This window comes from Colias philodice, chromosome 6 (assembly GCF_061535455.1).
Source record: "Colias philodice isolate Cphi_HAF_F1 chromosome 6, ilColPhil1 Martin Lab GWU primary, whole genome shotgun sequence".
NCBI lineage: Eukaryota > Metazoa > Arthropoda > Insecta > Lepidoptera > Pieridae > Colias > Colias philodice.
In genome coordinates this window covers 4,170,730-4,187,241 of record NC_143091.1, presented here as the reverse complement: position 1 = coordinate 4,187,241, position 16,512 = coordinate 4,170,730, and the positions used below count along the sequence as shown (strand labels likewise).

Below are 16,512 nucleotides of genomic sequence, written 5' to 3'. Positions count from 1 at the left end.
TTATGCAACAGTTATGACTACTGCCAAGGAAAAGATAAAATTAAGTGAGTGTGGAATTACAGCTCTACGCCAGCGTAAGGCTATAACTGGAGGTTTAGTGCTGGAAATCTCTGGAGATGATAATGTCCAAAAGGCAGATACTCTTGCAAATAAGATGCGTGAAGCTGTCGGGGATCTAGGTGTGCACATAGGTCGTCCCGTTAAATGTGGAGAGTTAAGAATCATGGATCTTGATGATTCCGTATCTCAAAGCGATGTGGCAGCTGCCGTGGCTATAGCTGGCAGTTGTAAAGTTGAAGACGTCAAGGTAGGAAGAATTCAAGCAGATAAAAAAAAGCTTGGAACGGTTTGGGTTAAATGTCCTCTATCGGCAGTTAGGGCTATTGCAGCCACGAAGAGGCTACAAATTGGATGGATTTCGGCAAGAATAAGTGTTTTAGCTGCACGCCCTCTGCAATGCTTCCGTTGCCTTGAAAGAGGTCATGCACGACCAAATTGCCCGAACTTAGTAGATAGAAGCTCGTGCTGTTTTAACTGTGGGGAAGACGGTCATAAGGCAGTCCAATGCACTGCCGACTCACCAAGGTGCCCAGTGTGCGTTGACGCTGGTCTCCCTGCAAATCATAGACTGGGGAGTATAAAATGCTCTCCGCCAAGGAAGGACCAATCCAGGAAGGTTGTATATAAGCCTCCAACCAATGGATTAGCTAACTGTGAAACGGTACCAGAAAATTCAAATCTGCGTGACGCCGAGAAAATTGACGGAGTTGAATGTATGGAGAATTAACAATGGATTATAAAGAAAAAATTCTTCAAACTAATCTGAACCACTGTCGAAGGGCACAAGACTTATTTTTACAGTCATTTGCGGAGTGGTCCATATCGTTGGCAATAATAGCAGAGCCATACAATATCCCAAACGACCCTCGGTGGTTTGGAGATACAACTAATACTGTAGCTGTATACTGGAAGACTACCTCAGTCAATTCTGTGTGCTCATGCTTGGAGAGAGGTCGAGGCTTCATAACAGTTGAATGGGATGCGTTTGTAGTCATAGGATGTTATGTGTCCCCGAACTGCAGCCTTGCAGATTATGAGGTTTACCTAGACCAACTTGCTACTAGCATTCGCAGATATCTTAATCGCCCCATTCTGATTTTAGGTGATTTTAACGCTCGTTCTCGTTTGTGGGGTGATACAGTTGACAATCTGAGAGGAACAGCGGTGGAATCGTGGGCTGCTGAGCTAAATCTGCAATTGCTTAACAGAGGATCTGTAAGCACTTGCGTGCGATGGCAAGGTGAATCAATTGTGGATCTCTCGTGGGCGTCTCATTCTGCAGCACCGCTGATTTCGGGATGGCGTGTGGCTGAGGAAGTGGTCTCGCTATCAGACCACAGACACATTTTCATTGAGATCACCAAACAGGCTGATCACAGGCACAGAGAGCGATCACCGGCACGTTGGTCTCTTAAGCGACTAGACCGTGATCTTCTCGTCGCAGCAGCCAACATTGTATGTTGGTCTGATTGGCAAGAGTTTGATAACCCTGACGAAGAAGCAAGTTACTGGAAAAGCGTTATGACGAAGATCTGTGATATGTCAATGCCCAGAGCTAAAAAAACCATCAATCGAAGTGTGTATTGGTGGAGTGAAGACATAGCGAAGAAACGCGAAGTTTGTCTAAGATTCAGGCGCCAGTATACAAGGACGCGTAGACGCAGACGGGCAACGGTTGAAGAAGTAGCATCAGCGTACGCTTCCTATAGAACTGCCACAATGAATCTTCAATCTGCTATTGCAGAAGCTAAGGAAAAAGCTTGGAATGAACTTCTAGATGGACTTAACCGGAATCCATGGGGCCGTCCTTACAAAATGGTCCTGGGGAAACTTAGGCCTTGGGTTCCCCCACTTACGGAAACTCTACGTCCTGAGTTCACTAGAAATGTAGTAGATGTTCTTTTTCCAGATAACTATAATTCTATAAACTTAATGTCTATCCCAGAGCAAAACGACATACCATGGACACATGAACTGGATGTAACAGAACGCGAGATGGACTTGGCGATTAGACGACTAAGTGCCAGGAATTGTGTACCTGGGCCTGATGGAATACCTGGTCGGGCTTGGGCTCTAGCCTTGACGGTGCCGGAACTAAAACATAGATTAAGGAGTTTCTTTAGCAAATGTCTCAAAGCTGGTATTTTTCCATTGAGTTGGAAGGAATCTAAATTGGTTCTTATTAAAAAACCTGATAGGCCTGAGGATTCCCCCTCTGCATACCGTCCTATATGTTTGTTAGATGAAATAGGTAAATTGTTTGAAAGAATAATTGCCGCCCGTCTCTATGAACATTTATGCGATTCTGGCCCGGATCTCTCGGATAGACAGTTTGGTTTCCGCAGAGGACGCTCAACTGTAGATGCAATTTTACATGTACGCAGCATTGCAGAACGCGCAACTAACAGTGGGAAAGTTGCTTTGGCTGTAAGCCTTGATATTGTAAATGCTTTTAACTCGCTCCCCTGGGATGCGATAAAGGACGGCCTTGCACATCATAACGTGCCCACCTATCTACGTAGAACTGTTGACGCCTATCTTCGGGACCGGTTTATCTGCTACGTGACGAGAGGCGGACAAAGTCACAGAAGAAGAACAAGCTGCGGGGTTCCTCAAGGGTCGGTACTGGGCCCGATACTGTGGAACTTCGCGTATGATGCTGTGTTACGAGTGAACCTGCCGACAAGCATCTCTGTAATCTGTTATGCAGACGACACTTTGCTGATTGCTGAGGGTGAAAGTTACCAAGAAGCCACTCATTTTGCAGAACTTGGTATTTCACGGGTTGTCAACAAAATTCAAGATCTTGGCCTAAAAATAGCACCTCATAAAACTGAGGCGCTATGGTTTCATAAGTTACCGAGACGACTAGAGCCTCCAAGTTTGAGTCTTAGTGTGGGTAATGCCAACGTCAATATAGGCCGGTTTGTTAAATATCTCGGTCTCACCCTAGACGGGCGCTGGGACTTCGGGGAACATTTCAATAGACTGGTTGGGGTTGGGGATTAAAAAGATTTGCAGGCTGCCTGCAAAGGTTGCTGCCTAATCTGGGGGGGCCTAGCGAGGAAGTTCGTCGCCTCTATGCAGGTATCATCAGATCAATGGCCCTTTACGGTGCACCTGTTTGGGCGAACAGACTTATGCTACAGCGTATAAGACGAAAAGTCTATAGTGTACAGCGCATCATCTCCATAAGAGTAGTAAGGGGCTACCGTACTATCTCTTATGATGCATCTACGCTTCTTGCTCGATATCCTCCACTGGACATCCTAGCATTAATGGACGCAAGAATCTTTTGTGAGATTAGATCTGATACCAACATTTCAGTTGATATAACGGATCTTCGAAGACAGGCTCATGCTGATGCGTTAGAGACTTGGCACTATCGCCTTACACAGCCAAGAAGCGCTAACCAGCGGGTTGTGGCGGCAATCTTACCGAATTTCCATTTATGGATTAAAAGACGCTGGGGGACAATTACTTTTAGAATGACTCAAATATTCACAGGACATGGATGTTTTGGTGAATATTTACATAGGATTGGACGGTCTTCACAGGAAAATTGTCATCATTGCGATGCGACCTGTGATTCGGCTCAACACACACTCGAGGTATGTCCTGCTTGGGCTATGCAAAGGATGGTACTAATTCGAGAAATTGGACCTGATTTATCTTTGTCAGCGGTAGTTAATGCTATGCTAAGCAGTAAATCTGCATGGCAAAGCGTTCAAAATTTTTGTGAATGCATTATGCTTCAAAAAGAGTCAGCGGAGAGAGCTAGAGAACGAGTTAACGCTGGACGACGTTCCAGTTGATATATCACTAGCGTTGCTCCTAAGCAGCCGGCATTTTAAGTATGGACTAAAATAATCGGAAATGGTGTTTTGCTTCTCCGATTTTGCACGTTACACTTAACTACACTGGTAGTTCAGGACCGAGGGCGGTTCAAGGGGGTACTGAGCCGCCTATAACATCTTTCCGGTCCTGTGACTGTCCTGCCCACTTTGGGTAATCGATAATGAGGCAGGGAAGCCACATAGTCTGGCATATAGCTGCGGGAACTCTGGTGCGTTCTACAAGAGATCCCGGAGTCCCCGCTACCATGCTTTGGGTTTGGCCGTCGAGGAGGTTTTAGTGGGTAAGAATCCCACATGCTCTCTTTTTCCCCCAAAAGAGAGTATCTTTTGAAGATTTCCTCCCCGTTACCAAAAAAAAAAAAAAAAAAAAAAAAAAAAAAAAAAAAAAAAAAAAAAGTATTCTTGACAGGCGTGGGTGGCATTAATCGAAATAAATTCGTACTTACTAATATCATAATTAATGTGAAAGTAACTCTCTCTGTCTGTCTGTTACTCAATCACGCCTTAACTACTTAACCAATTTGCATGAAATTTGGTATATAGTCCGGGATACATCGCCCATTTTTGCAAGTGATTACTATCAAGCAAATTTTTCGTGAGTAGCTTTATTTTGATGAGATGCCCAATAATTTCATGTACGAAACTCTCGATTGTGGTAGCTTACAGAGGTAACAAGGATAAAAATTTTTGATTTGACGGTTCTAAAATATTTATTACGCAATTTGTAGGACAATATGTCTGTTGAATTATATAAGTATTAAATAAGTGAAAATAAAAAAATCTGCTCCCCTGTAGTCTCGACACATTAATCGACATCGATCTCGACCGAAAACGGTCGGTAACTAACGATGTTCAGTAACTATAGTATGGACCTAAAAAATTTAGTGTTGTTTTTCCAAGAAATTTACCCTGATATTATGGAATATATAGTAAATTAAAATTAGTTACATAAATTTTTCGCATTATTACAAATACAATTGCATATGAAAAAAGCACATGTTATGCATAAAAAACATGGCAGTTAATTTAATTTTAATCAAATTCGATATTTTTTTATATCAATCGTTTAATTAATGTTCTATTTATTACATATTCATGGAATCCAAAATTCCATGTATGGCAATCTCCTTATTTACTTTTTTGACATTTGACATCAATCAATCAAAATAATATTTCTATCAAAATAAATATGAATTTTGTGTTTTCAAGAGGATAATTTTTAATTATGTTCTTAAAAATCCTATAAATCTATGGGATAACAAATATCCTAAGAAAACATCAATCTGCGTTATGTTTTTATATAGTTAAAGCTATTAGTTTTAGATTACTAATATTTTGTTATTTGTGAAGTGCAATAAAATTCTAATCAAAAGACTCTTAAAGCTCTACAAGATAATTCTGCTCAATTCGAAGCCTTTCGAGAAATCTTTAAGACATTATAGAAACGGACGGAACTAAAACTAAGGACGGAACGGATAATTTGTATCACTTGTATTTTTAGCTTGTATTATTACATATATTATATTATGTGCATCATTGTATATTTTATTACAGTTAATAAGCAAAGGATGAATATATGCAATTGATTTAGCGGTTCACGGGTAATTATTTATGTGTTAAATATAAATATTTATCTATAAATTTTATAATTTATAGATGAACAAGTTACTAGAATTATGTTGATGAGAGATGATGGTTTTGAGCCAAATTTTCAACTACGCTATTATAAACTGTTAAATTAAATTTTTCTAATAAATTTTTTTCTTAATTCGATCGTTTTTTATTTGTATTCATCTGTATAATTTTATTATCCTAGAAGTTCAGAAAGAAATTAATCGAATATGAATGCAATAATTTAGGCTGAATAAATGCAGACAGCAGTACACTACATATTTTAATATTTATTTAATATAATTGTTGCTGCAACAAAATCGTGCGGAACGGAGCGTTGCGACTGCGTCATCGCGGCGTCACGTCGCCGCGCCGTGCGATTGGCCGCGGATTGACCCCACTGTCCTCTACGACTTGGACTCGCCACGCAACCGCTGAGCAGGACACTCCCTCACTAAAATTAATCTACCAAACGCATTCTGTAATTTTGATTATTAAACTACTTATATACGCACAAGTTTATTTTCATCTTCTTTCGCCACCTAAAATCTAGAACCAGTCGTCAACATTTTCTGGACCTTCGACACCGGATCACATCCTGGATTTTGGAGACGCAATCGGCAAGGAAGTCGCAAAATTACAGTGCAGTTTGGTAAGACGGCCAGCTAATTTATCCAACCCTGTAAAGCTTCATCTGAGTGATACTGTGCTTTGTATATTCCAGAGCTTTTGGTGTTGCTTGCCTCCTCACGTGCTTTTACGCAGCCGAAGAATCTGCTTCACGTGGCACGTAAGTACTTGTAGCTTTTTACTTCAGTCATTATGTCTCTTTCTGAGCAAAAGGAGCTTAAGGATTTGAGGAAAAAAAGGGGGTTAATCAAATGTAGGCTAACGAATTTTAAGAAATATGTTTCGTCTTTTGAAAACGTGGATCTTGATACACATCAAAGGGCAGAACTAAAATTACGTATACCAGGTGCACAAAGTTTAATGAACGATTTCAACCAAGTACAAAGTAAAATCGAAGATCTTGTCCCGGAGTCAGAAACGGATAAACTCATAGAATCACGCGTAGAGTTTGAGAGGGAATATTATGTTGTCCTGGCGATGCTGGACTGCATGGTAAACCCAGATAATTCCGAGGATAGATCTAATAAATCCATTGACTGTTCCTTAGCGCACGACCATACGACCTGTAACAATTTTAATAACGATTCAGTAAAATTACCGACTATTTCTGTACCTAGCTTTGACGGTTCACATGAACACTGGGTAGAATTTCGCGACACGTTTTCATCCTTAATTCACAATTCGAAAACAATACCACCGGTTCAAAAATTCCATTATTTAAAGGCGAGTTTAAAAGGCGATGCCAAAATCGTTATAGAAAACGTAGAATTTTCATCCGAAAATTATATGGTTGCATGGGAGCTTTTATTACACCGTTTTAATAACACGCGTTTGATAGTGCAAAGTCACATTAAGGCAATATTTTCACTTCAAAACGTCTCAAGAGAATCGGCTATTCAATTACACAATTTAATTGATACAGTTTTAAAAAATTTACGTATTCTTAAAATCTTAGGAGAACCCACGGAATACTGGGACACTTTGATTATTTATATCGTAGTTTCAAAGTTAGATCCTACCACTGAACGCGAGTGGGAACAATTTAAAAATACCTTTTACAAAATAAATAAGGACAAAATTATTAAACTAAACGATTTATTAGAATTCATTAAAGAAAAAGCCGATTTATTAACTACACTATCCGTAAATCACAGTAAACCTAGTATTTCAAATAAATTTTCTACTTACCAAAATAAAAATTCATCATCCAAAATTCATTGCAACATAGTTTCGGATAACAAACAATCTAAATCGCAATCCAATAAGTCGCGCAGCCATTACAAGTCATGTTTGCTATGTAACGAAAGGCATCAGCTGTATTCATGCCAGAAGTTTCTCGACTTATCTCCGCAACATAGGGTTAATTTCATAAATGATAAAAACTTATGCATTAATTGTATGCGCCCAGGTCATTTAGTTGGTACTTGTCTTTTTGGTCCGTGTAGAAAGTGTGAACAAAAGCACAATAGTTTACTTTGTGATGCAATTAAATTATCACCAATTAAACAAAATACAGTGACGTTAACTACGTACGAGCACCCCTCGCTTACTAATACGCATCCCGTTTCAGTGGTTTCAGTAGATAACGCACACATGCAACTTCAATGTATTAATCACGCACAAACCGTTATGCATACAAAGGATGACAATTCTTCGCAACAGATTGTCATATTGTCTACGGCGATAGTTGAAGTATATAATGAATCGGGTGAGTATTATTGCGCACGCGCAGTTCTAGATAGCGGAAGCGAGCGATCCTTTATAACGCAATCGTTTGCAAATAAATTAAATATACGAATATTACAGTCCACTCAACATATTCACGGTGTAGGTAATTCTATTACGCAATGTTCGCAATCTTGTAACATTGAAATTAAATCGCGCGACGGGAGCTTCACTGCCCGTTTTCAATGTTTGATTTTGCCTCAAATTACATCAAAATTGCCTACAACTACATTTAATTTCAATCAGTTTAATATTCCTCACAATTTATTGTTAGCTGATCCCAATTTTTACGAAAGTCAACCTATTGATTTACTGATCGGTGCTGATTTATTTTGGGAATTAATAACTGAAGGAAAAATGCGCCTGAAAAGTGGTCCTTTCCTTCAAAACACCAAATTAGGTTGGATAGTGTCAGGTGCAATTAAATCTTTTCCGTATACTAGTAATAAAAAATTATCACATATTAATTGTAATTATTCGACATTATCCACGGAAGATGATTCACTCGATAAGTTAGTTAGGAATTTCTGGGAATTAGAAGAATTATCCGCGCCTAGCAATAAATTACAGCAATTATCGAGCGAAGATGATATTGCTTGTGAGGAACATTTTATTCGCACAACACGTCGACTTTCCGATGGTCGTTTCTGTGTTTCAATTCCGTTGAAACAATCACCTGAGTTATTAGGTAATACACGCGCACAAGCTGAACGTCGTTTTTACGCGTTAGAGAAACGTCTTCAGCAAAATACTAATTATAAAAAGATGTATTCTGATTTTATACAGGAGTATATTAATTTAGGTCATATGAGTCTCGTCAATACGTATGGGAATCCGCACTATTTCCTACCGCATCATGGTGTGTTTAGGGAGCACGCCACCACAACTAAATTACGCGTAGTTTTTGATGCGAGTATGAAGTCTAGTTCCGGCGTATCATTAAACGACATACAAATGATTGGACCTGCTATTCAAGGTGACTTGATTTCTATTTTATTACGTTTTCGCGAGAATAGGTATGTTGCATGCGCTGACATTGAGAAATTTTACAGGCAATTGAATATTGCTGAAGATCAGCGTGACCTGCAGCTGATCTTGTGGCGGGATGATCCCTCAGAGCCGCTGAGGGTGTACCGACTCAACACCGTGACGTACGGAACGGCATCCGCACCGTATCTAAGTTGTAGATGTTTAAAGGAATTAGCCAAACACTCGAATATTCCGTATGTAGCCGATACTATTAATAATTGTTTTTACGTTGACGATCTCATAGTTTCATCGAATTCTATATTCGAATTAGAAAATATTTGTAAAGAAACTAGTAGTCTTTTAGATTCAGCATGTATTAAATTACGAAAGTGGATTTTTAGTCATAATTTAAATTTAATTACGCCTAGCGTTAATGAATCGCAAACACACGATCTATGTTTACTGAATAAAACTTGTAACAATAAAACTTTAGGTATCGGATGGAATAGTCTCGATGATTATATTTATTATTTCACACAAATTATACAAAAGAGTGAAGTAGTGACAAAACGTATTATTTTATCGTGTGCTTCACAAATATACGATCCGCTAGGATTATTGAGTCCGTTTATTACTATCGCAAAGCATTTATTACAAAGATGTTGGTTGTTAAAATTGACGTGGGATGAATCGGTTCCTAACGAAATTTCGCAAATATGGGATAAATTTATAAATGGATTATCTATTCTTAGTAGTTTACGAATACCGCGTCACGTTATGTGCATTGATCCAGTGCGAACCGAACTACATATATTTACCGATGCTTCACAGGTCGCGTACGGAGCTTGCGCATACGCTCGTACGATCAATGCAACAGCTGATGTCACAGTGCGCTTGATATGTTCGAAGGGTAAGATCGCGCCGACTAAACCTACAACTATACCTAGATTAGAGTTGTGTGGTGCGTTGTTAGGTGCACGATTATATTATAAGCTTATTGGATCACTACGTTCAAACTTTAATAAAATTGTATTTTGGACAGATTCAACTATCGTTTTAGGTTGGTTAGGTATGCCTATTAATTTATTAAAACCTTATGTTCAAAATAGGACGGCAGAGATTCACGAGCTGACCAAGGAACATCCATGGCGTCACGTCGCAGGCAAGGATAATCCAGCCGATTTAGTCTCACGCGGGCAAAGTCTAGAAGCGCTTAGCTCCTCATCTTTATGGTGGGAGGGTCCGTTATTTTTACATAATGTACATTTTGAATTGCCCGAATTAAAACATTCCAAATTAATTAATTCAGATTTACCGGAAATTAAATCTACGAATATTTGTTGTCACATAAGTAATAATTTAAACGATAATTTAATTATTTTTTCTCGATTTTCACAATATAATAGACTTAAACGCGCAGCTGCTTATGTATTACGTTTTATTAATAACGCGCGAAATAAAACTAATAAGTGGACAGGTTTATTATCAGTCGAGGAATTAAATCGTGCTGAATTAACGTTAGTAAAGTTGAGTCAACAGGAATCGTTTCCCGATATTTACTATGCGCTTAAAAATAATAAAAATATAACGAATATATCAGGCTACAATCAAATTTCTAAATTAAATGTATTCTTTGACGCGAATAATAATTTAATTCGTGTAGGTGGGCGTATTCAAAATTCGCCAAATTTTAGTTTCAATAAAAAATTTCCTATTTTAATCGCAGCTAATCATCATTTTTCCCTTTTGCTTTTTCGGTTCGAGCATGAACGTTTACTCCACGCCGGGCCACAGCTTCTACTGTTTACGATCAGAGAGATGTGGTGGCCGGTCGGCGGCAGAAACCTCGCTAGGAAGGTGGTACATTCGTGCATGCGCTGCGCACGACTACAACCGACTACCGTCGCGCCTATTATGGGGGATCTACCGCAGGAGCGTCTGGACCCAGGTTATCCGTTTATACGTTGTGGTGTCGACTACGCTGGCCCAGTGTTCACGTTGAATCGCAAAGGCAGAGGTGCTAAGTTGCAAAAATCGTACATATGCTTATTTATATGTTTTGTTACACGCGCGGTTCACTTGGAACTTGTTAGCGATCTATCGTCGGAATCATATCTATTAGCTTTGAAACGTTTTATATCGCGGCGAGGTAAACCCGTGACTATCTTTTCTGACAATGGGAAGAATTTTGTCGGTCTCATGAATGAGTTCAAAAAATTTTTAGCTACCTGTTCTGATGAAATTAAAGCATATGCAACTTCGCAAAATATTAATTTTAAAATGATACCCTTTTACGCTAGTCATTTCGGGGGATTGTGGGAAGCTGGAGTAAAAAGCTGCAAGCACCATCTCAAACGTGTAGTAGGTAACGCACATTTAACGTTCGAGGAGTTTAGCACAGTATTGACCCAGGTTGAAGCTGTCCTGAACTCCCGTCCTTTGACCCATCTTTCCACAGATCCCAATGATTTCCTTCCACTTAGCCCTGCACATTTCCTGGTTGGTCGTCCGCTGACTGCACCTGTAACGGCTGAGCTGCTATACGACGTGCCTGAGCTTCGTCTCCCGAGGTTCCAGAGGGTGGAACAAATACGCCAGCACTTTTGGAATCGTTGGTCCAAAGAGTATGTCTCCGAGATGCAAACGCGAACCAGATGGCACCAGCACAAGGGGGATCTCAAGGAGAACACGCTCGTTCTCATTAAGGACGACCGATTGCCGCCGTTGAAGTGGAGCTTGGGGCGCATCCACGCGACATATCCGGGGAAGGATGGAGTAGCACGAGTGGCCGACATTCGTACTGCAGACGGCATCGTGCGTCGGGCGTTCACTAAAATTTGTCCGCTTCCTTCACCAGATAGCTGATTCTTCGCTTCGTGGTCGACAGTTCGTTGGAACCAGCACGTTCCAAGGCCGGGAGCATGTTGCTGCAACAAAATCGTGCGGAACGGAGCGTTGCGACTGCGTCATCGCGGCGTCACGTCGCCGCGCCGTGCGATTGGCCGCGGATTGACCCCACTGTCCTCTACGACTTGGACTCGCCACGCAACCGCTGAGCAGGACACTCCCTCACTAAAATTAATCTACCAAACGCATTCTGTAATTTTGATTATTAAACTACTTATATACGCACAAGTTTATTTTCATCTTCTTTCGCCACCTAAAATCTAGAACCAGTCGTCAACAATAATATAAGAGGCTTCTTAACATTTTCAATAAAATTTTGAAACCATCTTAAAAATAAAACATTATTTGTTTATTTTATTTTAATTGCAATAACTTTAAATAAGAGAAAACAATATTGCGTTAAATCATGTAGCATCGGAAGTTTGAAATATCTTTTTTATTATAAAATTATAATAATCTATAATTTTTCCGACATTATCAACCGTATCTACAAATCCACACAAACCGTAAGGCCCTTCTCCCATTACGATACTTCTAGAATACGATACTCGAGTAGAATTATACTAGTTAGATATTTGCTCGCTACCCGATGCTCACATATTATGCGACTGAAAAATGACTAAATTCATCATTATTGTGCCTCGTTTTTGTAGACGGACGCTATGTCGAGCGATTCCAGTGACGACGTAAAAGTAGGAAGTAGGTACTGCAGGATTCATCCATATATTGAAAGAAACATAAATTGTAGTTTTTATAGCCGCACGAGAACTACAACATGATGATAAGAATTTTTTATCTTTCTACCGAAGAGATACGCGCGAAACGCGACGCAAAAGCGACCAATTAAACTAGTCGCGGACGTGGAGGATACCGATAGCGTAATGGGAGAATGGCCTTCGAGATCTTGTCGAGATCAAACGTCGGTATCATAACGATTGACAATGTCAAAGAATAATTTGTTTTGACAATATTCGAATGTGTTGCAAAGAAATGATTTTCCAAATCCATGAAATCTATATTTTATTTATTTTTCATATATCTACGGAATTGAAATAATGATGTTATTAATTTAGATAAAAATGCATTGCTACAAGGCTATTATTATATAAATATTTTGACGCATAACGGAAAGTTTTGTGAAGAATAAAAATTATAAACAAATATGTATCCATTGTATACTTCCATCAAATTGGGGAGAGGTATTAAGCGACATCATTTTCATTGCTGAAGACGGGACTATAAATTAGTTATCGGTAATTACCGACTAATTTGTACAGACTAGGGCCCAAGTTAGTAATCATTTATGAAGTCATCGTTATCGATACACATTGGAAAGGGGGACTCTTTGATCAAACCATAGATTTTGTAGGACAAATATTTTTTCGAATAATTTAGATAATTATCTTGAGATTGAACAAAAAAAAAACATTCAGTTAGTAATTAATATTTGAGAAACATCAAATCAAAATATTTTATCCTTGTTTCCTCTGGTAGCTACCTACCACAATCGAGAGTTTTGTACATGAAATTATTGGGCATCTCATCAAAATAAAGCTACTCACGAAAAATTAGCTTGATAGTAGGTAATCACTTGCAAAAATGGGCGATGTATCCCGGACTAATAGAGATATTTTGATATCCAAGAAAGGACATAGGCTACTTTTTATCCGGGAAGTGAGGATAGGTTTTATCGCGGAAATCCCACGGGAACGGGAACTATGCGGGTTTTTCTTTGACTGCGCGGGCGAAGCTGCGGGTGGAAAGCTAGTAATATTATAAATGCGAAAGTAACTATGTCTGTCTGTCTGTTACTCAATCACGCCTAAACTACTGAACCAATTTTCATGAAATTTGGTATGAAGATATTTTGATACCGAGAAAGGACATAGGCTACTTTTTATCCCGGGAAAATGACGCAATCCTGGATATCCCACGGGAACGGGAACTATGCTGGTTTTTCATTGACTGCGCGAGCGAAGCCGCGGGCGGAAACCTAGTAGGAAATAAATATATCTACTAATTGATACGACTTGGCATAGCTTTGTTTCTAAAATAATTGCATAGTGGCTATTCATAACCTCACAACTCACAACTCACAGTCCTCGTATTACTTCTAACTACTTCTTCTCGAAGGTAACATAAAAAGTCTTTAACTTGTATGAGAATAATATGTACGTAGCTTAGGTAAAAAGTAGTTCTTATTTTATTAATGAACTTTAGGACAACCGTAAAGCAAAAATTGGATAGGCTATTAAAATGTCGGTTTTTTAAGATATTTTCTACTTCAATAAACTCCTTCATTGAAACTAAATCCCAATATTAGAGCAGAGACGAAAAGGTGCTCTTTTAATATTCGTAAATTATTTTTGCAAACAAAGTCGCACGATATCATTGCATGTTCGTTTAAAAATAACTTCCAACGCATGAATATCACGAAACAGGGAAACGAATATTACGCGTATTAATCATCAAAAATTTGAGATAATTTTAATCTTTTAATCCAACTTAGTAATTAATTGTATATAAAATAAATAATGTTACTAATATCCTCGCTAAAACTATTAGAACAATGGAAGCTATCAGACTGCTGATATTGTGTTTGGCAGGTTAGTAAAACATTTTTATATCCGATTTACAACAAAAATGACACAGCTTCTCGATATGTTTTGTTTAGGTTATCTCTTAGACAAATAATGACCGAAACGTCTAAACTTTTTAAATAGGATACCTGAAAGGCGGTGAACAAGCGGTGGAGAAATTCACAAACAGTACACTATATTCTAAAGTTGTAGAGTTTGTTCGTTTGGTTTCAATTGAATAACTTTTAAAGTGATGGATAGTTTGTGTCAAGAAGGCTATACGCTATTAAGCCTAGAAAATTTTAAAGAAAGCAACAATAGAATTTACGTTGGAAGCATTTTAACTTACCTAACAAAAAGTTTATCACTGAAATATACGTTGAATCAAACATTTGTTACAAATGAGTAAAAAAAAGACGGGTTGCACTCCGGGAGTGCCGGCAGAAGTGAAAACTTGATTATTAACGTTGAGCATGTTTGATATTTTGGCGAGTTTAAGATTTTATACCCATTACAGAAAAAGTGCTCAACGCCGCTAAAGAAGTTTTCACTTCAAAAATATCTTTTAAGAGCAGGTGAATATGGATAGATCTGCTAGTTATTTTTAAGAAGATAATGTTCAATTTTTTCGTAAACTATACTACATAATATTAAAAATCTCCTTCAATCTTTGAAAAGTATGTGATCATCTAAATTTACACATTTTTAGTATTAACTGCGAGTGCGGTTCCTACGCCCGCGCCATTACAAAATGATGGCAATCGATATGTTTGGTTTAGCGACGACGACGGAGAATCCCAGCTAGTGGATTTAGCAGCCCCCGTCGACGACAATTGGTTAAATACAAGAAATGGAGCAAATAATGCCTACTGGTTATTTACAAGGTTTGTTTTCAGATTCAAAGAAACTGAAACAGTTATTTATTCAATTAGACTTCTTCTAGAAGCACTTTTGATCGTCATAACATGGTTGTACCATTTACCAATTAATTTAATTATATTATTACTATTTTTCTTCTCCTTATAATCCAAATTTAATTAATTCATTTTTCGATATTGCATTAGGTAGTTATTAAAATATAATTCTTAAAAACTATTATAATTTTCAGGAGAAATCCAAATAATCCTCAATCGATCATAAATGGTAACGCCAATTCCGTCCGAAATTCCAACTACAACAGTAACGTGCCACTGAAAATAGTTGTTCACGGATGGACAGGCAGTTTAAATTCAGTCTTAAACGCACGAATCAAAGATGCATTTTTAGCTGTTAGTGACGTCAATGTCGTAGTCGTTGATTGGCACGCGCTAGCAGCAGGGAACTATGTGACAGCCGTAGCAGGGGTACCAAGCGTGGGTCAACATCTGGGCAATTTTGTTAATTGGCTGCTGAGCACGGGCGGTGGCAACTGGAACAACGTGCATTTCGTCGGCTTCAGTTTAGGTGCTCATATTGTTGGAATTGCTGGTAGACAAGTTGGCGGGAGAGCTAGGAGAGTGACAGGTTTGTAGAAAATAATTCTCAAGATGTAGATTTACTAGATTTTAGTTCACTATGTTTGATAGAAGCTACTAAGGAAGAGAAGAAGTCATTTTACTTTAGGACATCTGTTCAATTTCAGGTCTGGATCCAGCAGGCCCTTTATGGTACACAAACTCTAACGCATTAAATCGTAACTCAGGACAATATGTCGAAGTTATGCATACAAATGTCGACGCTATGGGTATACGGAGTGCTATTGGAGATACAGATTTCTATCCTAATGGCGGAAGACACCAACCTGGCTGCAATAACGATCAGTGTGCGCACAGCCGAGCATATGATTTATTTGCTTCTAGCATCCGTACCAACCATTTTCAAGGTCGATTATGCTCTAACCTAAATCAAGCCCTAAGCAACCAATGTAGTGGAAACACCTTAAATATGGGAAATGGCATATTAAACAAAAATGGGTAAGTTATTTTATACCTACAGATAATTAAATGAATGTTTAAAATATTATCACATATTATGTTCATAGACCATAGTCAGACTGATCACTAAAATCTTATTTTTGTTACAGAAACGGAATCTATGGCCTCAGTACGGGAAGTAGTTGGCCATACTAAACCTAAATTATGTTTTAAATAAAGTGATGATTGTACATTTAGTTTATTTAACACTTTATTGAACAT

The 16,512-nt window shown here is 38.5% G+C and overlaps 2 protein-coding genes and 1 long non-coding RNA gene across 3 annotated transcripts; 2 read left to right on the top strand and 1 right to left on the bottom strand.

Moving 5' to 3' along the window:
• Window positions 1-6,500: 6,500 nt before the first annotated feature.
• Window positions 6,501-7,484, bottom strand: LOC149487623 (uncharacterized). The gene is made up of 2 exons (XR_016315729.1): window positions 7,347-7,484; window positions 6,501-6,721 (listed from the first exon to the last, which is right to left on the bottom strand). It is a non-coding gene; the product is annotated as an uncharacterized LOC149487623 (long non-coding RNA).
• Window positions 7,485-8,746: 1,262 nt separating this feature from the next.
• On the top strand, window positions 8,747-11,773 carry LOC149487622 (uncharacterized). Its single transcript, XM_089696200.1, has 3 exons — window positions 8,747-8,859; window positions 8,936-9,106; window positions 9,684-11,773. The coding sequence occupies exons 2-3, from the start codon at window positions 9,071-9,073 to the stop codon at window positions 11,715-11,717; spliced, it is 2,070 nt and encodes a 689-aa protein (XP_089552326.1). The 5' UTR covers window positions 8,747-8,859; window positions 8,936-9,070; the 3' UTR covers window positions 11,718-11,773.
• A 2,555-nt stretch (window positions 11,774-14,328) lies between these two features.
• On the top strand, window positions 14,329-16,446 carry LOC149487621 (pancreatic triacylglycerol lipase-like). The gene is made up of 5 exons (XM_089695781.1): window positions 14,329-14,365; window positions 15,048-15,222; window positions 15,447-15,841; window positions 15,960-16,290; window positions 16,401-16,446. The coding sequence occupies exons 1-5, from the start codon at window positions 14,329-14,331 to the stop codon at window positions 16,444-16,446; spliced, it is 984 nt and encodes a 327-aa protein (XP_089551907.1).
• The last annotated feature ends 66 nt before the right edge of the window (window positions 16,447-16,512 follow it).

Excerpts from the sequence above, each read along its gene's own strand:
- LOC149487622 (XM_089696200.1), top strand. The coding sequence starts at position 9,071 with ATGTTTAAAGGAATTAGCCAAACACTCGAATATTCC. Across the intron at positions 9,107-9,683 it reads GCCAAACACTCGAATATTCC|GTCGCGTACGGAGCTTGCGC; the intron begins GTATGTAGCCGA and ends GATGCTTCACAG.
- LOC149487621 (XM_089695781.1), top strand. The coding sequence starts at position 14,329 with ATGGAAGCTATCAGACTGCTGATATTGTGTTTGGCAG. Across the intron at positions 14,366-15,047 it reads GCTGATATTGTGTTTGGCAG|TATTAACTGCGAGTGCGGTT; the intron begins GTTAGTAAAACA and ends ACACATTTTTAG. Across the intron at positions 15,223-15,446 it reads GCCTACTGGTTATTTACAAG|GAGAAATCCAAATAATCCTC; the intron begins GTTTGTTTTCAG and ends TATAATTTTCAG.